Source organism: Aulostomus chinensis, chromosome 13 (assembly GCF_037954235.1).
Source record: "Aulostomus chinensis isolate RoL2024-O1b breed Wild chromosome 13, RoL_Achi_v1.0, whole genome shotgun sequence".
Taxonomy (NCBI): Eukaryota; Metazoa; Chordata; class Actinopteri; order Syngnathiformes; family Aulostomidae; genus Aulostomus; species Aulostomus chinensis.
The window spans coordinates 7,325,163-7,351,786 of NC_141332.1; the positions used below are offsets into that span (position 1 = coordinate 7,325,163).

Sequence of the window (26,624 nt, forward strand, 5' to 3'; positions counted from 1 at the left end):
GAGATATGGGTGGGGGCGAGTTGGTGTGAGACCACAAGGCATCTTAGCTCTTCTAACCTGAGAGAAAGAAAATATTAGATACAGTCTCCAAGCAGACTCACATATGTCGGCCAGTACAAAGGTCAGGCTAACATATATAGACTAACATACGTAGGCTAACATATGTAGGCTAACATGCAAACGCTAACTTTCATAGGCAAACATGGGTCAGCTAACGCACCTAGGCTAACATACGTAGGCTACCATATGTAGGCTAACATGCAAGCGCTAACATTCATAGGCAAACATGGGTCAGCTAACGCACCTAGGCTAACATACGTAGGCTACCATATTGAGGCAAACATGCATATGCTAACATGCTTTGGCTAACATGCGTCAGCTAATGCACGTAGGCTACCATACGTAGGATAACATATCAAGGCTAACATGCATATGCTAACATGCATCAGCTAACACACAGTCTGACATATGGAGGCTAACATGTGTAGGCTAACATATGTAGGCTAACATGCATAGGCCAACCTTTGTAGGCTCTGCAGGGGTCCCTGGCCTTTAACCCTACTTGCCTCCTAATACTTGGGTCTCCTGGTTCTTTGTTTTCCCCGTCCCCTGCTGTCCATCTCCAGTCCTCCTCCCGCCATCTTGCTCCCTCACTCTTTTTTTTCCTCCCCTTGTGGCCTTTTTTTTTACCCCCCCCCCCCCCAGGTCTCCAACTTGTTCCTCTCCCTGGATCTGCTTTCGACCCCCCTCCCCCTCCCTCTCTCTCAACCCTCCCCCTCCTCTATAGGTTCAATAACCCCCCCTCCACACACACACACACACACACACACACACACACACACACAGACACACACACACACACACACACACACACACACACACACACACACACACACACACACACACCTCCCTTTCTCTCCTGCCATCTTGCAGGCCAGTGGAGCCAGACTGCAGGCGTTCAGGGAGTCACTGGACCTGCTGGGCAGCGGGTGACACAGATTTCCGGTGTGTGTGTGTGTGTGTGTGTGTGTGTGTGTGTGTGTGTGTGTGTCTGTGTGTGTATGGGGGGGGATTAGGCTTCAAATCACTAGAGAGGCAGTGAAGAGGGGGAGAAAAAAGCTGCAGATCCAAGAATTTGAAATTCCCTCTTTGTGTGTGTGATGTCGGAACACGACTGTTTCTCTTTCAGCTGCAGCTCCAATAACGTGATGTTGGAGCTGCTTTTCTCCATGAGTTGGCAGTGTCCTGCGATGGCTGGCGTGCTGCGCCTTCCTCACTCGCTCTCTCTCTCACTCCCTGCCTGACAAATACACACACACACACACACACACACAAAACCCCTCCACTCATGCACACTCACACACACACACACTAACACACACACACACACACACAATGCCCCCCACCCCCACAGATGCACACATACACAGTCCCTCTGCGATCCCCCTGACTGAAGGCGCACAGGAAGTGCAGCCGTGGCCCAATTATAGCGTGACACCTCGGGCCGGCCGTTGCCATGGTTACGTCTTCCCTGAGGTCCCCTGGAGTGTGGCGCCGAGGAAGAAGGTCTTATCACATCAGCCATCGTTACGGCAACAAGCAAAAACCCACTGTAGCCTCGGTCCAGCTGGCTCTGCGTTAGCTTTAGTGTGTGTGTGAGCTATAGTTGTGAGTAAGAGACAGCAGATCAGTGTGTGTGTGAAGAGTGTGTTCATGTCAGGTGTGTTATAGTGCACGCACTGGACATGCCAAGCAGCAGTGTGTAGGTGCGTGTGTCTGTGGGGTTGTGATAAGGCTCTCGGCCACACCATTAGGTGACTCATAATCCTCAAGCACACACAAACACACGCGTGTGTACAAGGAGAAACATGGTAGCAAACGGACACATACAGCCAATTAAATATGAACACACTCACACTCACACACACACACACGCAGGTAGTATGAAGCCAGCCTGTAGTCACGTGCACATGGCCAATTTCTTTTATTTCAAAAGGGCAAACAGAGTTTACAGTACAAGTTGCACATGAAATAATTTAGACTAAACTGAACTCGTTCATTTCTTACTGATGCAGTGACGTCAGAACAGAATCAAACCCCCTTGGAAACAAAACATTTGGCTCCTTCTCTTACTGCTGCAACACAATACATCCAAACTGGAAAGGGATGTAAAAAAGACATAATGTTTTCCAGGTATTTACAGTCTATTTACAGCATTTTTGTCATCATCTAAGTCGTGACACATTGGTATCCTTCTCTCTCTCTCTCTCCGATTCACTGATTGTCAAAAGGAAGGATGCGAACGAGTGTGAACATTCTGAAACGGAGCTGCAGCTCGGAGCTAAACATGCTAAAGATCTGCAGATGTGTCATCAGCATGTTTGCCTGGTGTCCCGTGTGTTTTCACGCCGCAGCTCCTCAACAATCATCCACCCAGGACCCTCTGACAAACATTACTATCCATCCAAGGTGCCGCTGCTCCTCTCCTGGGCCAGGCCCAAAGTAAAGTCGGACCCTCTTATGTCAAACGCAGACACTCTGCTGTCGAACCCAGGACCTCCTGGCTTCCTCTTCAGCTCCTCGCACTTCCTGTATTTACAGATCTGGTGTCCTCTCTTGCGATTGCGGCAGCTGCTACACTGTTCGCAGTTTGTCTGACGCCGGCATGGTACACATTCCCCGCACCTCTTCCTCTTCCTCCTCCCTCCGCTGCCCCCGCCTAGAGAACTGGGAGAGTAGCCCTCGGCCACCAGCCCCTCGAGACCCTCAGCTCCCATGGCCGTGCTCCTCCAGTGGCCTCCCCCCATCTGGAAACCTGCCAGGGGGAGCAGAGTGGGGCTGAAGGGGAACCAGGCACCCAGGAAGGGTTGGAAGTCTGTCCTGCATCCAGGGGAGTCTTCTTCCTCCTCCTCCTGCCCAGATCCACCTCCCTCCCCATCCCCCCCACCTCCCTTTGCCTCTGCTACCTCCCTTTTGTCGGGCTGGTTGCTCTGAGCTCCTGGGCCGGCCTGCTCCGTGGCGGTAGGGGTCAGAGCGAGCAGCCCGGCCCGCATCAGCAGCTCCGCGGCGTGGGCCAGGTGGAGCCCACTTGGTGATTCCCACATGTCAGGCCAGGAAGGGGTCCGGCGCACCTTGGTGGGCCCAGGTGGGGCTGCCTGCTGCTGGGCTGGGGAGGGCTGGATCAGACCCTTGACATCCACGGCTGGGGAAGGGGGGGATATGTAATGGGAGAGGCTGTAGGGGTGGCTGGAGCGCTTCAGGCTGGGTCTCAGAGGCTCATTGGGGATTTTCGCACTGCTGTGGGCTTGATCTGGCGAGGAAGGGCCAGTGATGTCGACAGCGGCAGACATAGCCGGGGCTGGGGGGGCGGGGGGTCTGTCCTTGTGAGTGAATGTGGGAGGAGAGGTGAGGGAACAGGGGACTGAGGCTGATGCAGGGTTGACAACTGTCCTGTTACTTCAGCCAACACGGCGAGCCTTGGCCTGCGTCCCTATTCCCATTCTCTACTGCAGCCTGGCGGAACTGGAGAGGATGGAGAGAGGAGGGTGAGACGAGGGTGGAGGACAGTGACACGCGCCCCCAGGAGGGACCAGAATCCGTGTTGAGCAGGAATATAACATATATGACTACATGTTGGCACATTCAGCTCTGGGGCAGCGAGCCACGGGCCCGGTGACGCCGCCGGCGCGCCGCCGCCGGTCCGCGTCCGGGAGCGGGGCCCCTTTAAGAATTTCACGGTATATCAATGCAATCAATAACAGAGCGACAACAATATGCAAAGATATGCGCATATGCGCAGGTCAAATGTGGAGCGCGCTTTTCAAATACATTTGACGGCTGCTGCTGTGAAGCTGAAGCTCCGCGGAAGCTCGAACAGCGACGCGGAGAAAAACAAGCCGCCTTTTGTCTGGTACCGACGAGCCGCGAGGTGCGCAGCGCTGCGGTGGCCGAGCTCGAGGCGACCGGGGAATATTCCGGGTTCATATTCCAGGAGATCAGTCCGATGATCGATCCCGGGACACGGACACATTCACAAGCCGCCTGAGAGGCTTTGACGGCTCGACGGTTTCACCTCGGTCGTCGCTTTCTACGACGGCGGAGCTCGACGAGCGGCGCCGCGGCGCGCTGACCACCGTCCGAGCGGCCGCTGCGACACGGCGCCGCGCGCACGGCAGAGCGACAAAACAAAAACAGCCAACATGAATCAGGAAGTGGCGGGATCGCGAGCCTCTTACCGTGTCCAATCCGTCCGAACGGTCCTGTCACAGATCCGCTGGAGTCATGAACTGGCGGCGCGGTGCGGCGGGCAGAGCGCGGAGCTGCCGAGTCCTCCTCCACCTCTCCGTCCCGGAGGGTCTGCAAACACTCCGCACGGAATTTGGGGGCGTCGCTCAAAATGCGAAGTGGACTCTCGAGCCACGACCGCGGACAGAGCGACCCCGGGCCGAGTCCGGCTGACCCGCGATCCCGGCCCGGGTACGTGTCCTTCACCTGGCTGAGATCACGCGCGTTCACATACGTCACTTCTTTATGGTTTGTTTTAAAGTTTTATTTGTATTTTTACCAGCAGAAACGCCGCCGCAGGCTCGAACCTGTGGCCAACAGGAGCCTCGCGGACGGGACGCATCTGCGACTTGATCCTTAGTCACTCGAGCTGACGAGACCCCCACAAGTAAAAACCCACGAAAGCAGTGACGTCAATGTTTGTCTCAAGCCTCGATTAGTTGTGGCTGCTAATCAGAGCACCTGAGCCGCTGACCTGCGTCACCCCGCCTTGACGCTCGTGCTTTCCCAATTAACACCAGAACCCTCATCGGAGCTGGACAAGTCACACCCGGAGCACCGGCACCCTTGCAGCCCGATGCTAGCAGTTAGCCTCAATGCTAACCCTGCAAGAGCGCGAAGGCCTGCAGGAAGTCACCGTGGCGCGGGGACGGGGTCCAGGTGACTCCTCACGCGGGCAGCCGGAGTCCACTCCACCTCTTGTGAGAGCCCTCAGTTGCATCTGGCACGCGGCCACATACACCGTGCGCGCGCGCAGCAGTGCGCGTGTCACTATGGCAGCAGGGGCCCACCACACTCGCGTGCGCTGTCTGGCCAGGACAATCCATGCAGGCACAGCGGCTTCTAGTGGCCACTACAAGTACTGCGGCATCTTAAAATGGCCACTGGAGCTGGTGGACACTGCAGCCCCCCCCCCCCCCCCCCACCACACACACACACACACAGGTGGGAAAACAGGTGAAAGGCTTAAAACACAGATCTGGAAACATCAGATCACTCAACTTTTATTCACAATTTACACAACAACGACTCGTCACGTCAGACACGCAGCTGATTGTAGAAAACCAATCTGATGAACCTGTGGAAGCAGAATCAGGAGGGCGTGGAGCAGCTGATCCAGGATCAGAGACGTTCCGTCCAACCGTGGCTGAGCAGCTCGGTGCAACGTTAGAAGGTGAAACACTCAAATGGGCCGAGCTGCAAAGCTGGAGCCTGGCGGTGCGTCGCCGCCATGAATGAGACGGACAGCAGGCATTCAGCTGCAGCGCTCCAAGAATTCACTGCTGTCATAGGAAGCGAATGGAACTCACATTGAAAGCGGCGCCGCCTTCACCCACCCTGACGTGGCCTTTGAGGATTGCAGAAAATCATTCAAATTCACAACATTTTCAGAACTTTCTGAGCAATGAGGAACATTCACGAGTGTCACCGACAGACTGGAACGTCACAGTGACGCTGTGGTGATGAGCAGCTGGGCAAACTGGGCGTAAGCAGATGTGGGTCAGGGGAGGAGGGACTTCTGTGATGGGTCGACCTACACGTCCTTCTTTTTGATGATGAGCGGTCCCACATTGTCTCCAGTCTCCTCGTTGTGTTTGGTGTGAGCACCATCACAGAGGGGGAACTGCAATGACAACACACAACTGTTCATCCAGCAGCAACATCTGGAGGCATGGACTAGGTAGGGCTTGAAGTGGGTGGGGTTCAATGTAAAAGTGGGTGGAGCTCAGTCCAATATTTTAAGAGCATTTACAGAGTAAACATTTAGAGTCTGAATAAATCTTAAACTATCTTATAGAGCGCGTTAGTGATTCGCTAATCTCACGATTCGCTACACTTCCATGCTTTTCTGAAAGGTTTTAAAGGAACAAAGTGACTTTGGTGACATCTTGTGAGTTTGACTGAATGAACTGAACTGAAAGCATCAATTAGACAACATGAGGCTGTGACTGGCAGCTCACAAATGCTGGACAAAATGAATCAAAGATGTGGTGAGAAAATTAGTGTCATTTATTGAAACTGAGTACAAACTGTAGCTTTCAAGCTTTATAAAAGTGAACATTGAGAGTTAAAGTGCAGCCAGTGGCCTTCTTAGGCAGCGTTTTAGCTTGATACTGAATATAGGAGGGAGCTGCTAGCCAGTCCAGCCACCAGCTTCACCAGAAATAAACCATGGCAGCCAATAATTCAATTGGCAGGTGACAGCAGCATAGCGGGGCTCCATCGCGTTCATCAGGCGCCTCAAGCCGGTGTTTTGTCTAAAACGTAACTTTCCTTTTTGTCTTTGAACCCAAAATGCTCCCACACATCTGCGTTTAAGTGTGCAGGTGCTGGATTTATACTCGCCGCCGTTCTCCTGAATGTCTCAGCTCTCAGCGGATGAGAGAGGCGTCGGCGTCTGGGTAACTAGGAATGCTCTACAGCGACACCAGCAGCTGGCAGAGCGAACTGCTCTTCCTACAAAGTGTGGGACACAGGGGATTGGAATGGGGCTCAATGTATCGATACTCAGCTGAAAAATCAATACTCTGAGGAAACAAACTATCGCTAAATGTTACAGGATCAATAAACCTGCTCAGCACCTATCTTCTATGAGCCTGAGTGATTCCACACACAAACCCTGAAGAATCAAACATTTCACTCGTGACTCTAGTCCTCATAAAGGACGTTGTCTGGGGAACTGGACTTCTGACTGTTAGGTTCTGCTCTGCTGCAGCGTGTAACCAGAGATAGTTTGTCCCAAAGCCCTTTGACCTCCGGAGGGTGGAGGGTGTTGGGACACCAAGTCAATATTATGATCGAGGCAGAATGACGAGGGAGAGCTGAACTTGGCCTGCAAAACCTTCTAAAGTACAGATTTACAGTTTAGCTTTCATGTCGGGGACCAGATCTCAACAGCCCCCTGCTCCTGGTTCCATCCTCACTTCCCCCGGTGACCATGTCCAAGCGTCCCTGAGCAAGATACTGAACCTCTAACTGCTCCTGATGGCCCTGTGACAGACTGGTGACCCGTCCAGGGTGAAACCCGCCCCTCACCCAATGTCAGCTGGGATAGGCTCCACCCCCCACCCTAAAAATAAAAATGTATAGAAAATGCATGGATGGGTGGATGGAACCCTGAACTGGCCACTCAGGTTCCTCAGGAAGAGGAAGTCACTCTACAGGAGCTGCACTAGTACCTTAGAGGAACAACAACTTTTTGGGAAAGTCTCGTTGTCTATCATCTCAAGAATACAGGACCCCTTCCTTATGGAGCTGAGTCCCAGGCTAGTTAGCTTAGCCCAATGGCTGGTAGTGGGTGGGAAGTGTTAGCATCAGCTGGCTCAGGTCCAGGCTAGTTAGCTTAGGCCAATGGCTGGTAGTGGGTGGGAAGTTAGCATCAGCTAGCTCAGGTCCAGGTTAGTTAGCTTAGCCCAATGGCTGGTAGTGGGTGGGAAGTGTTAGCATCAGCTAGCTCAGGTCCAGGCTAGTTAGCTTAGCCCAATGGCTGGTAGTGGGTGGGAAGTGTTAGCATCAGCTACCGCAGGTCCAGGCTTGTTAGCTTAGCCCAATGGCTGGTCGTGGGTGGGAAGTGTTAGCATCAGCTACCGCATGTCCAGGCTAGTTAGCTTAGCCCAATGGCTGGTAGTGGGTGGGAAGTGTTAGCATCAGCTAGCTCAGGTCCAGGATGCTGGTGTGTCCAGCAGGAATCCTCCTCCTCCTCATCATCAGTAGCAGCAGTCGCTCTTCTAGTCCTCAACAAACGTTTGGTTCTGTTGACCCGAGTTCCAGTGGAACTTTGGAGGTGCTGCGTCAAATCACTGCGCCCAGTCAGGAAAGTAGTTCCGGCTACGTGTCTGATTGTACCACTACAACGTCTCCTCATGTTAAACTGGTGTTCATCACCAAGGCTACCACAACCCTCCTTCTACTGCTGGTGAAAACAGCCATTTTAGATAAAAATTGTAACTGATGACATCTGACAGTCATGCTAATGTTTACAATCGATGAGCATCATTGTGCTAAGCTCACTAGCTCAGATCTAAGCTCCTCAATGAGCAGAGAAGGATCCATCTTCTTGTCTGTCTCTGAGGTGATAGAGTACAAGCTTACACATGTTGAGAGCAGGGTGTCAGAGTTCTGGGGCCAAAGTCTGACTTTCCCATGTACCGTCACAGATACGACCTCTCGCATTTCAGACACTGAACCTGACAGCTAACTAACCTTCTTTGACTTCCAGCAGCGGCAGTACACAGCCTTGGTGCCGATGTCTTCCATGTCAAAGCTGTGCACAACTTTGGGACTGTCTTTGTTGATGGACATGTTCACCATGCCCTTCTTGCAGCTCCGCCCACTCAGGTACCGGCTTACCAGGAAACCTCCCAGAGCTGCTACAACTGCCACTGGCACAGCGACCATGAAATGCTCTGGAGAGAGAGACGGTACAGCATGCAGAAGACACGTGACATTGTAAGATTTGATGGTCAGATGTAGGTGAAGGTTCAGCGGGACTGGACTGGGAACAGTTCATTGGGTGCTGTCTGAATGGACGTTTTTATCTTTGGTTTCCTGGAGCCTGGAAAAACCACAATCACTGAATAAGACAATTCACCCCCCCCCCCCGCCCCCTCGCAAACTTACCGGTTCCAACGATCTGCACCCGGGTCTGGTTCAGAGAACCACATCCCGGCATCCAGGGGGGGGGGGGGGGGGGGGGGGTTGCGCAAAGCCTTTCATGGTCACTAGCAAATGTGCACATTTTCCCATAATTAGCCAGGAATTAGCCGGATTATCCGGGTCCTCTGAGCATCACATGATGCAGCTAAGAGAGCAGTAAGACCGCGTGACTCTGAATGAGGGTCGCCTCGAACCAGGACTTGAGCCAATGCACCGAAACTAGTGACCATCTTCAATTAGGGGCACCACGTGGTCGTGTTCTACGCTGCTCATTGGTTAGTGAGCTCCCGGCCAAGCGGTGCTAGCCGGTTAAGGAATCGGTGATGACACAGCAGCGAGTCAGATAGCTGATTAGAAACTTTGCTACCCACCGTTCCAAGGTCTGTGCACACCGTTTAATGAACCCCAGAAACAAACAACAGACACGTTCGTTGTCACCTGCATCAGGGAACCGACGACCTGACGTCAGGTCGCAGATGTGTTCTGTTTACGTTGATGGCGGAACGTGAGCTAGCATGCTGCGGCTAAGTTCAATGCCTTACCTTTTGACAACCTGAATCCCGGGCTGGCTACTGAGGGACCGGGCAGCTGCGGCAAGGCTGGTATGGTCATGGTGTCGCCGGACGGTGTACGGACGGTACCAAGGTCAAGTGAGGAGTCTCGGCTGAACTCTGCTCGCACCAGGAGCTCCGCGCTGCCCTGATACGTCACCGCGCAACAGCCAATCCGGCTTGAGGAGGGAGATGTTCTACGACGAAACGATGCTCCACTCCAACCCGGAAGTGTGAAAGGCTCCTTCCAGGTCAAGAGCCCGGTGGGTTGTGAATTTTCAGAGACATTTAGAGAAATTACATGTCCGGTTATTGAGTGGTCTTGGGACTGGACTCCTCACCACTCGGTCTGGTCTAGTTTTGTGCGTCCGACTTCAGAAATCCTGGAAAAACACATGCGGTTGTCTCATACCGGCCAACGTAAAACTCGTCCTGGTGTTTGCGATATTTCATTGTAAGTCTGACCAAAGCGACGTGATTGAAAAATGTCACAGCAGTCGAGTGGTCGGGGGTAGGGGCGTCCGAGGGACTCGTGTTTGTCGTTTCCCGTCGGTCGCTTTCCTTCACTCAGCTGTCTGAGGTGACTCATTGTAAGACAAAGCCAATAACTTGAGAGCATCAATTGCTTTTAACTGGTTACAGAGAACAAAATGTGTTGTACGTCTGCTAAACGCAATTGTAGGAAAGGATGACGTCTTTATGACGTCCACACGTAAACAGACAATCCTCATCAATTCAAATGAAGGTCAGTATGATGCTGGGTTGACCACTAGAGGGAGACACATAAACCCAATAACTTCTGGTTCCCACAATGGCAGCTGGATCACGTCTCTTTCACTTGGCCATGAAAGAGCTGGTCGTGGAAGAAGATTCGACCAAAACTGGGCTTCAGTCTGACCCGGCATCCTCCCTACGGGTCCTCCAAAAGAACCTGAGTGAGTCAACACAGGAGTCCAGGGGCTTTTTATTACACAGTTTAATCAACACACAAAGCTCAACGAGCCTCTCAGGTAATTCAATATACAGAGGTTTTGTGCAAGAAGAGTGGGTTCTCCTCGCACCCAGAGCCCAAGCCAGTCCCATAGCCATGTAAGATGTTAGCCTCTAATTAACAATAGCAAAAAAAGAGAAAAGAAAAAAACTAAAGAGTTATGGGGAATAAAAACACAGGTTGAACTAAGAAAATAAATCGCTTAAATACCTAGTCCAGAACCTCCACATTGTGAATAAAGAAATGTGGTGGTTGTGGTGGGGGGTGACAGTTGTGCGTGCGTGTGTGTCTGTGTGTGTACAAAGGGGTTGCTTGGGTGAGGTGGTTTTGGGAGAGGGGGAGTGAGGAATTGCGGGGATTTATTCAAGTCCATTCATCGTATCCAACCGAAGACCAACAGACCATTTGACACCGCCGGCAATGATTCTGTGGTCAAGTATTGGTAGAAAACACAGAGTGCCCTTCCACCTGCGGGGGAGAACGGCCTCCTTGAGTTGTCACCTGGACTGATGGGTTTGATGAGGAAACAAAACAAGGAAGGTTGCAGAGTGTAAAAGTCCCTCCAGCTTCTTGCCCCCCCCAAAAGGTCCCCTCAAAGTTTTACAGATGTTTTAAGGAATGCTTTTAGTGATTGACGTCTGGGGGTGAGTGAGGGTGCAGCGCTGTGTGTGTGTGTGTGTGTGTGTGTGTGTGTTGGGAGGGGGGTTAGTAGCCAAACCTGCATGATGACCGAATGTATCTGAGCAAGGACGAAAACTTGGGATATCTTAAGAGACCGAGGAGGTGAAAAAAAGTAGGGAGAGACAGTCGTTACCATTGCATGTTAACAATTAGTACAGTGGGAGGTGGGCGGGGATGGAGGGGGGACAGCATGAGGGGGTGGGGCTGAGGGAGTTTTACAGGTACTCTGGTGAAGGGGAGGCGTGGCTCAAAGAAAGCACTCCAATGGAAACCAACAAGATCTTGTTTTAAACTTTTCATTTGTTTGAATGGTTTTTTGTTTTTCTCTTTACATCTGAAGCTCCCCTAACCTTACGTCGTAGAGGTGGTTGGCCAGGATTCTACTCCAACACTACATTGCATACTTTTGTGTCCATTCCCGAGCTATTTTGTTGTACCTGTGAACAAGCAGAGATGAAGAGAAAGAGGTTTAGTTGTTGTACCACATTAACACAGACTTTCAGATTTGTACTTTTCAAGTGGAACAAAAACCACTACCAAAAACCAGCACTGTGACCAAACTGTCACCTCAGTATCTCCGTTGATGTGTTCTCCACCTGAGCTCGCCACTCCTGCACTCTTGCGCTTAAAGTCTGCAGGTTGGGTTTTACTACTCGTGTCAACAGTGCAGGATACTGAGAGCAACACATCTGGCTTCTTCAAAGAAACCAGGAGTTGCCAATCCAGATTTGAACTCTTGACAATGTCAAATAACCCTTTTGGCTAAAAAGCTGTAAAGCCACACATGGACATGAAGAACACAGCTGACAGGGAAGACACCAGCGGGTGTCCAGAGGACCAAAGATCAGCCACAAAATTAAGTGATGAGCAAATTCCTTGAAACAAGTGTGCCCATTTTTGCAGTCTTCAACCCCACAAGAGTAATCCAGTACAATTCACATGCAACTCATGTGATTCAGAGCCAGAGACAAGATATTCTGGCAAGAATTTACAGGTGGATTTCTGGCTCCCAACAATTGCAGTATTTATCAAGCATGCGTTGGAGAATTTGAGGGCTGGGTTTTGGCCATGAATGAACACATTCTCAGGTTGAGCAGATCGGCTCCTCGCAGGTCAGGACCCACGCATGACGAGCAGCCAGGTAGCAACTGTCACCCAGGGGACAGCTCAGCACGGCTCCATGCAGGTGGAGAAACACAAACTGTACAGCATTGCTTTGACGCAGATGGTCAGTATCAAGCATGGAAACAAAATCCTAAACCCCCACGTGAGGCTGAAAACCAAGTCTTACTTTTCCCTGTCCGTCTTGTAGATGCGGGCGATCTCAGGTACTAGGGGGTCATCCGGGTTTGGGTCACACAGCAGAGAGCAGATGGACAGGAGAACTGGGATGGAAGTGGCAGAGGTCAGAGGTTAACTGGGCAGTACGAACTCTCCACCCTCAGCATGTCCCAGTCACCGTGCACCTCTGTGTTGGATGCATTTTCATTCATGCCTTCTTCAGTCAAGATGATTAAAAAGAACTTTAACCATTTCTGTTCAGATTTATGCTCACTTGCTCATGTATTTAACAATAAATGCCTTTGTAGTTTAATTATAGATGGCATAGTGACTGGTTGACATTGCAGTTGGTTTATTGTAGAAAAAGTAACGCACAACAAAAATTCCCACACTTAATCACGCCGTTGACCCCTGACCCTGTGTGTGTGGATTTAGCTTGTAAATGAAGAGCTGCATGTAACCAGCAGAGGGCATGGCTGCGTCCTGACTGCCAGACAAGACTAGGAGGAGAAGGAGGAGGAGGAGGAGGAGGACCCGATCCGCACAGGTTCAGGGGTTTTGTACAGCAGTGATGGGGGCACACGTTCCTTCCTGCGGGTTATATTTATGTCACATTCTCGACTGTTTCGGGCTTTATTGTCTCAGAACAGTGAAAATGTGTGATCGATGCTAAAGTTTCCACCTCTAAAGTTCATCTAGTTATTCAAACAGTTACTTGTAATAACCAGAACTCATCAATGCAGTTAAATCAGGTTCATCTGTTACGAACCATGTAATCAGAGTCAGCTGTGTGACCCTTCGTGTTGTCTTCCTATGAAACAAAATATGACACGTTTACGTCAGTGTTTTCAAACTAATTTCCCCAAAACAAGATGTGATTTCTTAGCTGATCCCTTCACCTGTTAGCGGGGCAGCGCTTAGACTGCAGGGGTTCTGGGGCGGGGCCTCAGAGACGACGGTTCAAAACCATAGCTGTGGTATTTAGGATGAACTGGAACATATTTAAAAGAGAAGTCCTCGGCGGCGGCCCAAGGTACGATCGATCGATCGAGCAGACCAAAACTAATATGAGGGGGAGGCTCTCCTGCTGCCATCTCCCACTGGGACTCCTTGCCGGGCTTTTTGGGGCCTGGCAAGGTGACCCCCAGTTTGCCAGCCTCCTCCCCCGGTTTGGCCACGCCCCTCATTAAAATAGAAACTAATGATTATAATTTTAATAATACATCCAGTGACTGTCATGATTTATTGGTTTATGTTAGGGTTTGCTAGTGTGATGTTTAATGTCATAGTGGATTATTGAGACATGTCACATCCCATCATATGATCTTACATTACTCTGTATTGCACTGTGCTGTACTACACTAGAATGTCTTGCACGACCCGGGACTGTCGTGTTTTGTCTGATACTATACTGCCACACTGGATTAGTTGAAATTAGACTACACTACATCACATATTAACATACATCATTTCATATTACAGATGTTTATTATTCTGATTATCATGATTCTCTTTCCCCTTTTTCCAAATTCATATTTTTGTTTTAATTTTTTTATTCATCTCATGACATTATCTATACCCTATTGGACATAATAATACCACATCTTCTGTTACTCACACACACAGTAACTCTGTAGTTGCTTGTACTGTATGTTCACTGTTAGTACTTTAAGTCCACTTGGTGAAATAAATTATAAAGAAATAAAAAAAAAAAACTTCCTTGCTGGTTAAAGGGTTAATACATATAAATGTTATTTTATAGTATTATATTTTGTTTTTTCAAAATAAAACAATTAAAAAAAACAGAAAATGAAGGAAGTCCTCCAGCTGCTCTGCCTCATCTGTCAGGGCTTTGCAGAGTTTCCTGAGGGTTTGCCGCCCCTCCTGCCCAAGGCGGCAGCTACAGCTACGCTCACCTTAGGGCCACATCAGCCTCCCTGGGAATGGGGCCCAAAAAGGGCTGAAAAGAGTTGAGCACCCAGATGGTTATTGGAGATTCCTGATGGCCAGAAAGCTTTGCTTGTTATAGTTACATGGAGTTAGTTAACTTAGTTAGTTGTGCAGCTACAGTTCGTGGTGCTACTCGCTTACTCAGTAATCATCAGCCTGGCCTCTGCTGGGCGCCCAGCTCCCACAGTAGAGCTTTTAGCGTTCAGTTGGTCGTGGTTATCGTGAGCTCACAGTCAAGCAGAGTCAGGGAGGTCAACAGCACGTGTTTTTACTGACAGACGTCCCTCCCTAGTTGCTCACTTTTACAGGACACCAAGAATGCGGGAGCAATTAGCACTCTGGGTCAGGCACAATACGCGCTAGTTGTGTACTTTCTATGGCCTGAAGTCCAGTAAGAAGCAGCCGACCTTTGGAGATGGTGAGAGCCGGAGACCACTGTGATCGCAGGATGTCAAGACAAATGCTGCCGTTGCTGTTGATATTTGGGTGGTAGATTCTTGTGGTAAATGCAACCTGAGAACAGAAGAAGAGAAATGAACAGGAGGAAGGCGAGAGAGACCGTAGCGTGCTTTTGCAGGGAGTCCTGCTTACCTTTGGTGGTTTGAAGGGGTAGTCTGTGGGGAAGTGTATGGTCAAGAAGAAAACCCCGCTCTGGTAAGGACTGTCATTCTAATGCAGGGAGAAAAGCACATAAGTCCAAGAACGGTCAGGATGACAACCCTACTGGTAGAAATACAAGCAATGCTGTCAGTGAGAGAGTGAGCCTTTATCAAGATGCAGAGCTTAAATGTAAATCCCAGCAAAACCAGAAGTGGATACTTACAGGTCCCATTATTGTGGCTTGCCAGTGAAACACTAAGAAAAAAAGACAAAAGGAATTCATTATGACAACAAGAACCCAATGTGTTGCTGAGAACTGTTAAGTGATGCAACATGAACATGCATGTGTATTACACATTTGAAATGAAGTTCAACTTGGGACACACAGCCTCAACTCCCTCCAGCTCTGCAAATGAGTCCTGTTGAAGGTACCGCTTCAAGGACCTGTTCAGGTTTGTAGAAGCACTTTCTTAGAGAGGTTCATGGGGAGCAGGGAGGGGAATGAACTCAACAGCATCACCACACACACGTCGAGAAAATCAAGTACGGTGGCTTTTAAGAAGCTCCACTTCTGACTTCAGAGACTTTCAGCGTGAACACCACAAAGAGACTTGGATCCACCAAAGCACCACTGGCCCCTGGAGCTAACGCGCCTTGCCATCATGTGCCCATTTTAATTTCATCTTCCTTGGTCCTTACTTCACCCCACCACCACATTTGGTGACGAGGCCTCATAGTTGTGGCATAAGCCTGCTAAGCACCTCAGATGAAAAAAAACGGCGCTCTAAGAGCTCAACTGAACGGCGCTGTCTGCTTGAACACAGATGGGTTCACAAAAGGCTGTGGAAGTTACCGGTAGAGACAACAAGCTTTAACAGCCTCTGCATTTATGGTTGACGGCAGAACTCCAATCACACACCACACACGTGTCGGAGATTTGAAGCACTGGAGGAAAGTCACCTTAATTATCCAGGTTTGCTTTGCTAACCACGGGCGCGTACTTCTTTCACCACAACAACCGAAAACCCATGTTTGACCCTTGAGTGACCTCACCAACCTCCCTGCTTCTGAATGATCAGGTTAGGTTGTGGGAGCATGAACAGCATCGACAGCTGTGAACACCTGTAACCACTGTGACTGAACTCAGCCAAGACTGCCAGCTGTAGCTTCAGAAAGGCAAGTGAAAGCTTGGGACGAACACTGGCACGCCTTTCAGTCAAAGCAGCTGAATCAGCACTGGCAGTCATCACCATTGTTTGTTCAACAGAAATCAACACTGAATGTCCCCACAATAGTGGGGGGTAGTAGTAGTAGTAGTAGTAGTAGTAGTAGTAGTAGTAGTAGTCATAATAGACATCACTGTATATCAAGACAACTCACCTATGATACATCGAGATGTGTAACTAGAGCAGAAAAACTACAAATACAAAAAGCAGGAATTAGGAGTTTTTATTTACAACATTGTGGTGTCACTTTGACAGAATATGACAACTGGGATGAAACAGTATACAGGAAAGTGCACAGTCTTAGACTGGTGCTTCTTTAGAGGGGATCTATTCTGCTCCTCGGGGTCTATAACTAGTCCTGGACCCCTCTGGACCCCTCTGGACCCCTCTGGCCATCTCCCTTCTGTTTTCTGCAACCCATCTGTGTAATGCACTACTCCCCTTTGCCACCTTCTGTGTACGCCCCCCCCCCCCCCCCCCCATCCACTCGGCTGTGATTGGTCACCATTCTGAGAACTTCTGATGGGCTGGTGAGCACTGCCGAGCACTGCCAACCCCCCCCCCCCCCTTTAGTAGCTGGTGCAGGAGTTCAGAGTAGATGGAGAACGTTACTAACAACCCTTATTGTCTGATTACTGACACAAACTAAAAATGGCTGGATGCTGGTCACATGATCCTACAGCTTCTGGCTCTTCATCTCTTCCAGTTCATGAAGGACCAGTGCTTTCCTTTAGCTTCAGGCTGCTAATCCAGTTTGGTACCGGCCCAGGCTAACAGTCTGATGTGAAGTGAACAAACACAGAAGTATTTTTGTGTTGCAGGCCTGGAGAAAGCAACTCTACTATGTTGGCCTGCTGCTCGCCTCTTTAGGGAAGCTCTGCAAAATTAACTTTCATTCATAGTTCAGAAATGATGAAAAAGCATAATAACGCACTCAAACACCCGATAAGTCAGTGAGCTGACACAGTGCCACCAGAAACAGGATTTGAAAGACTAATATTTGAATCTGAACTGGCCAGCCTGAATCATTGCATTCAAAACTGGAAGAGCACAATTTGAAATTTAATTTATGATTCGGAACAGCAATGCAATAAACGTGAAACTGAATGTAATCCTATGAAAATGTATTAATTTGCTTTGAGACTGCACTTCATCCTTCCTGATCATTCAGTTCTTTTTATACTCATACTTTCTGTTCTAACAACTCAATTTCAGTCTACGTCACAGGCACCAGGTCCTTGAGGACGAGTAATCAAGCACAGATTCACAGATCTCCTATTCACGTCTATGACGATTCCTCTCCCGTCTGGAGTGGACAGATAGCCTCCCAAGCCCAAAAAATTCCTCTGCACCAGGCTGCAACTTTGAACAAACAGCTGCGCCGAATTTTACAGTTGAAATATCTCACTTTTCAAAATAACTGCATGACTTCCGAGTGGTACGGACCTTCTCTGCTTCAGCTGCAGGCATGACTGCTGGGCTGTATGCAGTGAGCCTTCACCCCTTTTGCTGTTATAAATTGTGCTTCAAAACGAATTTAAATTAAAAGAAATCTGCATATTCAACGTTCATTTGAACTTAAATGTTTTTGTGTATGAGACCCCAGGAAGACTGGTTAACTGCCACAGCAGCACCTTATGGGGATCCTTTCAATAAAGAAATAAAGTGCAAGACTGCGTTGAGACTGGGGAGGGGCTTGTGTCAGCCCCCGGAGCTCGTTAAGGGGAGGAACTGGTGAACCGAGTAAAGTGCTTTAAGGTTACGTTGCCTCTAAAAGATACTGGTGTCAACACAAACATTCTCCCCAAGACCAGAAAAAGTCCCTACTTGGTAACTAGTCACTTTTGACGATTTAAGACGCCAAGCAGGTCAGAAAAGCTGCCAGTTCTTGGGACAAAGTTGCCAAGTAGGCAACACTGTTTGGCCACTCTTGCTAGCTTGTGCCACCACATAACTACAAGGAAAAAGCAATGCCACTTCCTGCACCCCTTCTTACAAAATAAAGCTCATTGAGGCATTGTGTTAGGATCGCTGTTTATGTATCCCACATATGTGCGTGCTCATATAAATATTTGTCAGGACAGTACACTTTCCAATGTTTCAGCATCTCTCCATAAGTAAGTAGCTATGAAGGAGTGGCAGGCCACCACTGTCATTTATATGGAACAGAAACCTTGCCATTACAGAATTACAGAAACTGGGATAAGTCCTTACCCCTTTTTAAGAAACCTGGCCTTGTTACCTGGAGAACTGAATGTAAACACCTTAGCCTGAGACTGACAGCAGTTGAACTTGTGAAGGCAAGGCCTCAGTCAAGTGGCGCATCAGCAAATCAAACATGGCGGCAGCAGCAAGAGCATCTTTTGCGGGAGCGCTGGAGAAATTGAGTTTTGTCTTTCAGTCATTAAATAATTGAGTATTACTAGGTATTTACACAGGAGAAAGTTTTTAAGTTTTAGACTAACAGGTTACAGGATGATGGTTTCCTGACACGTATGATGAAGCGAGTCAGTTCACGCTGGAAAGCCCTGACGAGGCATGACCACTTGGCCGAACATAAGAACCAAAGAAGTGGCTGTGACCCAGCTTCTGTCAAACGTTGCTAAATCTTTAACATGGTTTGTGCTATAAAAAATAAACCTCAGAGCAGATGCAGTCATCAGAGACTGGGATACTCATACTGATCAAGATTCAGGTCTCTCTGGGTGCATGTCAACACCATATCATGAATATGGCCCATAACCAGGCTACTAAGTCCAAGTAAACACACCCAATGCAAATTTCATCCCTGTACCATTTCCCTGATCTGAGAAAGAGGGATGCAGATGTCAGCAGGAATGAAAAGCCTCCGCTGTACAAGAGCATCTCCACTGAGCATCATTGTGGGCATCAACTGACACTGAATGGCTGTCCTGGTTTTACACTGTTTGAAAGGAATTCAACAGTTACAAGCACTTAACTTGATCAGGTTTGACAGTGAACGAGTGACTTTCACTTCATTTTCAATTACCCAATTTGACTTTGTTATGGGCTTACCTTTAGGGTGTTAGGATTCATCTACAACATCAATGTAACGATTTATCTTCCTATGACCCAGCTACATCGATGCGTGTTCGGCAAGCTGGCCTTCCAGACGACATACATCCATCTGACATCATCTTAAAACGTAATCAATCAACTGTATCAACAAAACGTAGCATGCTGGAAGACAGAGGAGAAGCCAGTAACAAGGAATTATCACGTCACAACTGGGGTCCAGCGCGTGGAAACACTTTGGCTTTTGCAAAGATGGGGCTGTTCTAAATAAGTCGCTTGCTGTTGGGACACGTAAAAGCAACGTAGCAGGTAAACCTGCTGTTAAATCCACCTGAAGAGAGGCTGGTTGCACTTTAATTTTGATATGAAATATTGTACTATCTTTATGTTGCAAAACCAAAGCAGAAGTAGCAGGTAAACCTACTGTTGAAATGTTGGTGGCACTCACTGTACTTTTATTGAAAATGTACTGAATATTGAGAACAAGAGCAGAAAAGGTGAACTTGTTAATTCAACCTGAAGTGTTGGTTGCACTTCATTCACATAAAACCTGAATGCATTTGCCATTAATAGGTGTTTACTTGTTGTTTGTTGTAAATGAATCAGCCATAAATTAATTATGAATATAAACAAACAATATGAATCTAGGAAACTTCCCCTGCACTGTCCAGTATCCAGGTGTTTATTTCACAGTCACACTGGTAGAATTTTTTGAATCGTATTGGTAACCACAAATCTTGATATGAATCAAATCGTTGTTCAAACGAATTGTTACACCCCCTTACTGGTGTTATACCACTTACCATGTGTAATTAAATAACACAAAAAGCCTAACAACATTCTGCCAAGGACCTCCATCATCCCTCCATCCATCCATCCCTCCATCTGCTCCCTCTTCTCCTGTTGAGGGTGGTGTGGGTGGAGCCTATCCCAGCAGCCTTCCCCCTGGACAGGTCACCAGTCCATGGCAGGGCCAACACATAGAGACAGACAACCATTGGCTCTCCCAGCCACGCCTACGGTCAATTTAGAGTCTGGATTAACCTGGTCCCTCTTGATGTCTTTGGACTGTGGAGGAAGCTGGAGTACCAGAGAGAACCCAGCAGGAACAGGGAGAACATGGAGACTCACCCAGAAAGACCCCGTGCTGCAGCCGGGGCTCCACCCACAACCTTCTTGCTGGGGGGCCACCGTGTTTACCACTGTTCCACCGGGCCACCCAGGCCCAGAGTCAACTCTGATTAATACTAAGATATGAATAATGGGAAAATTCTGAATTTCTGGGAAATGTTACTCATCACGTCTTATCAAACATTATTGACTTAACATTCATTATCTATACAATTATGATCATTAACTATCAATGAGGACCTTCAAATAAACTTTCACACAGAGTAGTGGATGGCCACCATGTCCCAACAAGGCTGGGACGTCAGCAAGGAGGGGGTGGAGTCATGTTTCGGGGGAGAGAGCTGGTGGGCCCCTTTAAGGTCCCTGAAGGTGTGAAAATGACCTCTGCAAAGTAGAGAGCTCCTGACTTTCTTCCATGGTACAAAAAGAAGAACCGTGCCTAACCCTAACCCACTGTCACAGGAGGAAGCCTCGGGGCAGACCCAGGACACGCTGGAGGGATTATATCTCTCGGCTGACCTGGGAACGCCTCAGGATTCCCCCTGAAGAGCTGGTGGACGTGGCTGGAGAGAGGACAGTCTGGGCTTCCTTGCTGAGGCTGCTGCCCCCATGACCTGGACCCACCAGTTAAGAGGAGGACGACAAAGACGAAGATGAATGTTATAATGCCAGTCATTTAATTCAGTGATTCCCCTCCCAGGGGACAGCACCAGTCTTTTCTTACTAAGTTAATAAGAAAGGAAATGCTAATTAAAAGTAGTCAGCAAGTTTGACAGCAGGTAAACATCATTTATCTCACGACAATAAATACTTTGGGGCGGGGGGGGGGGGCAGCATTGAACTAAGGGAAACCCTGTACACCCCAGACTAGCAACGTACTTCACTTACTGCCGTTTCATGTTGAACAAGCAGCCGCCATTGAGAAACTCCAACATTCTAGCGCTGAGCAGTGGTGGGCATTTGAGCTCCCAGCAACATGAGGCCCTCCAGTCCAGCCAGAAACATCGGACTGTGCTGGACGGTTATCCGACATTTCGAAACTTTGCAAAGGCCTTCTTTTTGGTGATGAGATCTTTGTATAAGCAACACAAGACTGTTAAAGGGTTATGCACTGATTTCTCAGCCCAACATAAGGAGCCTATTGGCAAATATGAACATGGCTGACTGGCATTACAGCTTTCACCATGACTCTGCCAACCTGTCGAGTGTCCCCGGCAAACATGCTGTTTGCACTCAGAAAAAGAAAAAAAATCCCATCCATCCATCTATCTACCGTTATAAAACGAGCATGAATAATGGTGTGGTTGTTGTGGTCATTGGTGCCGGCAGCAACTGGGATCTTAACAGTGATGACGGTTTTAAGAGCTTCTGTTGAGGGACCAGCTGAGGTGGAGCGGCCCAATAATACGCAGTCAAACAAGGCTGGGCGAGCTCAGCTATCGTTAGCAAGTGAGCCAAAGTGGACTTCCACACACTGCTTCTCGGATGTTTCGGTGCCGTGACTGTCCGCTCAGAACAGCTCTGCTCACGCTTGTCTTTCATTTCACGAACAACAAAACACCAGCTTGGTTTACTGATAGGTCAAAGGGCATGCAGCAGATCCAAGGGATGGAAGTTTAAGAAAGCCATCCACAGAACAAGGAATTACTTCCAAACTGTCTGATCAGCTCATTAAGATGGAAAACAAATGCTTGAACTCTGAATGAAAGTGACAGCCCAAGTGTTCATGTGTGGTTTGCTTTCAAACTGAAGTGAAAGAAAACGGCAGCTGCGTGGGAGTCAGACACCGCCTCAAAGAAAGTTCAGCAGCGTGGCGTTTGCAAGATTTGTGTGAGTGACACTTCAGCTTCAAAAGAATTAAATACCTATATCAGTTTTCCAGCAAGCTTCTACTTTGACGATTGGTAGTTGCCAATTACTGCCATATTCACACACTGTGGACATGATTTACATGAAAAAATTGGGGGGGTGAAATGACAACACACTTGTGGGCAACTTCATTACACACGCTTGACGAACGAAATGAACTTCAGTTCTGCCTGAACGGAACAAATACGTCCATGTTTGGGCTACGCTGTCAGACAAGTATGAAATGATTTAACTTGGTTGGTGCTGCCAGTGCCGTTGTATGCAGGCGGGACTGTTAAGAGCAGAATTTTAAAAACAACCTCAATAACTAACATGTATAATTATTTCCTTTCTGACAAATAAATTACAAAAAATATACACAAATGTCATTGAAAAACAATTCTGACTGAACGTTTGTATTGTATTCAACTGAACAATTATATCTGATGAAATGACTAGGAAAGTAAATCAGTGGCAAAGAATCTAAAGATGAGAATTCCCTGCAAGCACAAACGAAACAGACTTGCAGCAGGAATGGCGGGAAGATTATGGAAGTCAACCAGGTTTTTTTCACAAGACTCAGTCCATGTAATACACCATAGTTACAGCTCTAATACCTTTTGTCCTCTTGAGAACGTTCTTTAAAAAAAGGACCATCTCTGACATCTGACAACATCAAAAATATACATGTGAATAGATTTGGAACTCCATCTACAGAGAATATTCAAACTTGAGGTTTTTTTTGAAAATTTGACAGCTCTACAAAGACTTGTAATTCATGGAGTAACTGAGCTGCAGTCAACAAAATGCTATGGGCCTTTGACTACATCCCTACATGTCTTTGTAGTCATCAATCTTAACTGAGAGCGAAGGGTTAGAGAAAATTCAATCTCACAGCCAAGGGGATAAATCCAAACCGGTTGGCTGGATTAAAATGTGGAATGGATGCCCATAGGGGACATGAGAGGACCTTCAAAAACTAACTGGAAGTTGTCTGGATGAGTGCTCTGTGTGTCACAGTCAATATGGACCAATCAGATTAACAACATATATGACGGAAGAGATGTGTGCTGCTGCCGAGAACAAAACGGGAGCCCTGCGGCATTCCTAAATGTGTTTGACTAAAACAGGTAGCAAATAAGACACAAGGTTACGAGTGACTAAGAGAACTCAGGTTCACACTATGGACAAATGAGCCCAGTCAGATTCAGATTTGCATTTCATGCTTCTTTTTGTTTTTAAAAGATGGCAAACATAGAAGAAAGGAACACGTGAAGAGGCAACATCTTCCAGAGAAGAGAGACGATCGGCGTTACCCTGCAGGCCGGCTGGAGCTCAGGTTTGAGAAAAGGGACAGGGACTCAACTCCAGCACAGGCACCAAGGTGTTAAAAACAGTGTCCTGCTCCTCCAGACCCACTCATGCTCCAGATAGCAACCCAACTCATCAACAGTGGAGACCAACCACTAAGATTTCAGCATTGCCAAAGTCAGAGAGGTAAGATGGCAGTTAAACCGAACATCGTTAATTACTTTGCTGCAAGGTTATTGTCTCTACATCTCAATAGCCCAAATAGCTGCAGCAGGAGCTTCTGGCCTTTGTCAAAACTACAAATCATGGAAGGACACTGATTGGTCAGCACACCCCGGGACAGTGAAAACATTTTCCCTGATGGAAGGGAGGAATATATCCTCTTGGACGTCTGCAGCACCCATCTGACCAACCAGTTTAGGATAGATTCATATCATCAAAAAAATTGTAACAAACTTTTTTTTTTTCTCCCTGTTTGCAGACTGATATGACTGACAAACGCTAGGGGGTTTGCTTTGTACTACCACTTAATGTCAAGGCTGGGGAAGCGAGAGTTGGGTTGGATGGTTATCTTACTGTCGTCTCCTACTGGTCCTGCAGAACACTGGGCTGGTGGGTCCCGTGCCAAGTCATTCAACTCCTGACACACAAAAGATAAAATGACAAGTCAGTAAGTGGGGTCCTGCAGGGTCATGCAGAATTCATAACAGCAAACAATGAGCTAAGTGCAAACAACAACGCGCAAAGTTAATACAAACTAAATCGTCTCTTAAGATAAGGAATCTGTGGAGTGCAACTCCTCCGGGCAGTAGACTAAATCTTCTGAGTAAAAAGACCCCAAGGTAGGTGCCCTTGCAGTTGCCACAAAGTCTCCCTGCAGGGGTAACAATCGGTGGGGCCTCTACACCAGTCGCAACCTGGCTGTACGTGGAGAGAGCTCAGCTCACATCACTACAGGATGGCAGATGTGACGGTGGGCCAGCCTGTGTGAGCTTAACGGCGTGCGACCGAGCTTTGGTTAAGAGGAGGCTTGCAAACGTTAGCTTGGCGTAGCGCTAGCAAGCAGGCCGGCGAATGGGGAGAGACCAGCCATAATGACATGGGACGAGCTTAATGAATGAACCCACGACTGAAAGACTGAACGCAGCATTCAGGAGGCTCAGCTGAAGAAAGTAAGAATGTTCGGCGGCTGTCAGCAGCGTGACATCAGAGGCGGGTGGCGCGTGCGGCCTGTTGTTGCAGCGGCCCGACGGAACCAGCAACGTCCCCCCGAACACGAGACACTGCCAGCCCACTTCTGACGACTCGTGGAAATGTGTGGTTCCGACGGGCATCGCAACAACGACATATTAAAACATGGCATAGCCACTCAAACAGCATCCACCCTCACGTTCAGACAATCGGAGTCCTCACAATCTACCTGCATTCAAACATGCTTGACGGGTCAGAAACAGACGTGGATTCACGAGACCGGAAACTGGAATTTGTTTAAAAAAATATAGGAACCGCGGGGCCGATTTCACCAAGCTAGGCATAGCGCAACATTAGCCGCTAAGGAGAGAAGTTACCTGTCAAATGTAGCAGCGCAGCTCAACTATGTGCCGTGAAACCACACCGTTAGCTAGCCTGCCTACGGTGGAACGGCACTACCCGGGAGGTACACCGTAGCAGACAACCCTCCATGTACGGAAACTACAACTACGGTCCTGTGACATCCACCTTTGCCTCGCTGCCTTTAGCTAGCTTCATCAGAAGAGCCGTTTAGCTTATCCGAGGTTAGCCACAGGGACACAGCGCTAGCTGCCAAATAGCCAAGGTTAACATACTGCTATTGTTCGCTTTTAGCCGACCCACAAATCCAGAAATCAAATCAGATAGTAGATTCGGCGTGTGGGCAGGACTGCTATACGCCGTATCCCGGAGCAGCGGCGGCTGCCGGGTGTCAGTGATGGAGGTGGCCCGTTACAGCAGTACTCGCCAGCGCAGGAGAGCGGCGCACTGCCGTCTGTCGCTGCTCCGGGACCGTTAGCGGGGACTTGGAGCCCAGCCGGAGCTACTTCGTCAATATCCGTAAGTTATCCTCGAGATAATAAACCCCGCAGACAAGCATCAGGTGGCAAACCTTGGGACAAAATCCCAAACGAAACTGCGAAATCCGGGGCCTCGTCGTTCACTTCCTTACCTTGTGAATTCTTTTCAGAGCCATTGTTGTGCTAGCGCTTCTGTCAGGGAAAACGTGCGATTAAAATGGCGATTGATTTTACTGTCCGTTGAGAATACAGCAACTTGTGTATCATAGAACAACGGTGCAGTTCGCGCAGGTTACCGATCGCTGCTACAAAGAGCCACCGATACAATTTCGAGTCGAAATTGAAATACAGAAGGGTAGACCCGCGGTCCTTCCTCCTGCTGCAGCGGCTATCAAATCACTGCGGCCCGTCTTCCGCCAGCAGCAACAACGAAAACACTTCCTGCCCCAACCCTTCACAATAAGAGAGCTGCATGTCCTCATGGCCCTGCGCGCACCCGCTGTCGAGGTCCGTCCTGATGTGATCCGACGTCGCGAGGTCAGCTCCGCTGTGTGCGTTCGCCCTTGGCTGTAAAATGCATCTCCAAGTGTGTGTCCTGGGTTTGGATTTATCCTTGCCGCTCAAAGAAACACACACTGTACTTTGATTTGCAACCTTTGACCTGCATTGGTGGCCGTTTGGTTATCACAGTCAGCCCACGGGAGGCTGTCGCTCAGAACCTGAGGAGAAAGAGGGTTACTTGTTGCTGTGGACCCTGCAGATCGACACATGCACTCATTGACATTTTAACCCTAAAAGAATTACCATTCTATCTTGCTTGGGGTTAGTTGGGAGCTGAGTAGGGAGAGAGAGAAATCAGCTGATGTTGGGAGGCACTCCCTCTTAAATAAGACAGCGAGCTGTAGGTTTCTCATGATTATCAGTGGGAAATTAAAAGCAGAAAAGAGAAATAATGGTTCTTCCTAACAAACAGTCCTCTAAAAATGTTTGTTACAGTCACAACATCTCTCTTAAAACTCTTAACATGATCAGAGGTTGGAACGATATG

At 48.5% G+C, this 26,624-nt stretch overlaps 3 protein-coding genes across 5 annotated transcripts; all 3 read right to left on the reverse strand.

Moving 5' to 3' along the window:
• Positions 1 to 1,969: 1,969 nt before the first annotated feature.
• On the reverse strand, positions 1,970 to 5,107 carry cxxc5b (CXXC finger protein 5b). 2 transcript variants are annotated; one of them, XM_086222527.1, is made up of 2 exons: positions 4,565 to 5,107; positions 1,970 to 3,522 (listed from the first exon to the last, which is right to left on the reverse strand). In XM_086222527.1, the coding sequence occupies exon 2, from the start codon at positions 3,348 to 3,350 to the stop codon at positions 2,457 to 2,459; it is 894 nt and encodes a 297-aa protein (XP_086078653.1). In that variant the 5' UTR covers positions 3,351 to 3,522; positions 4,565 to 5,107; the 3' UTR covers positions 1,970 to 2,456. The 2 variants fall into 2 exon arrangements, with proteins under 2 accessions (XP_086078653.1, XP_086078652.1); XM_086222526.1 differs by lacking the exon at positions 4,565 to 5,107 and adding an exon at positions 4,236 to 4,557.
• A 169-nt stretch (positions 5,108 to 5,276) lies between these two features.
• Positions 5,277 to 9,700, reverse strand: LOC147250718 (CDGSH iron-sulfur domain-containing protein 1). The gene is made up of 3 exons (XM_086222915.1): positions 9,483 to 9,700; positions 8,488 to 8,690; positions 5,277 to 5,908 (listed from the first exon to the last, which is right to left on the reverse strand). The coding sequence occupies exons 1-3, from the start codon at positions 9,550 to 9,552 to the stop codon at positions 5,819 to 5,821; spliced, it is 363 nt and encodes a 120-aa protein (XP_086079041.1). The 5' UTR covers positions 9,553 to 9,700; the 3' UTR covers positions 5,277 to 5,818.
• Positions 9,701 to 10,437: 737 nt separating this feature from the next.
• ube2d2 (ubiquitin-conjugating enzyme E2D 2 (UBC4/5 homolog, yeast)) lies at positions 10,438 to 26,003 on the reverse strand. 2 transcript variants are annotated; one of them, XM_086222913.1, is made up of 7 exons: positions 25,729 to 26,003; positions 24,123 to 24,186; positions 15,218 to 15,249; positions 14,986 to 15,063; positions 14,802 to 14,907; positions 12,455 to 12,548; positions 10,438 to 11,600 (listed from the first exon to the last, which is right to left on the reverse strand). In XM_086222913.1, the coding sequence occupies exons 1-7, from the start codon at positions 25,750 to 25,752 to the stop codon at positions 11,555 to 11,557; spliced, it is 444 nt and encodes a 147-aa protein (XP_086079039.1). In that variant the 5' UTR covers positions 25,753 to 26,003; the 3' UTR covers positions 10,438 to 11,554. The 2 variants fall into 2 exon arrangements, with proteins under 2 accessions (XP_086079039.1, XP_086079040.1); XM_086222914.1 differs by lacking the exon at positions 25,729 to 26,003 and adding an exon at positions 25,115 to 25,246.
• Between the last annotated feature and the right edge of the window lie 621 nt (positions 26,004 to 26,624).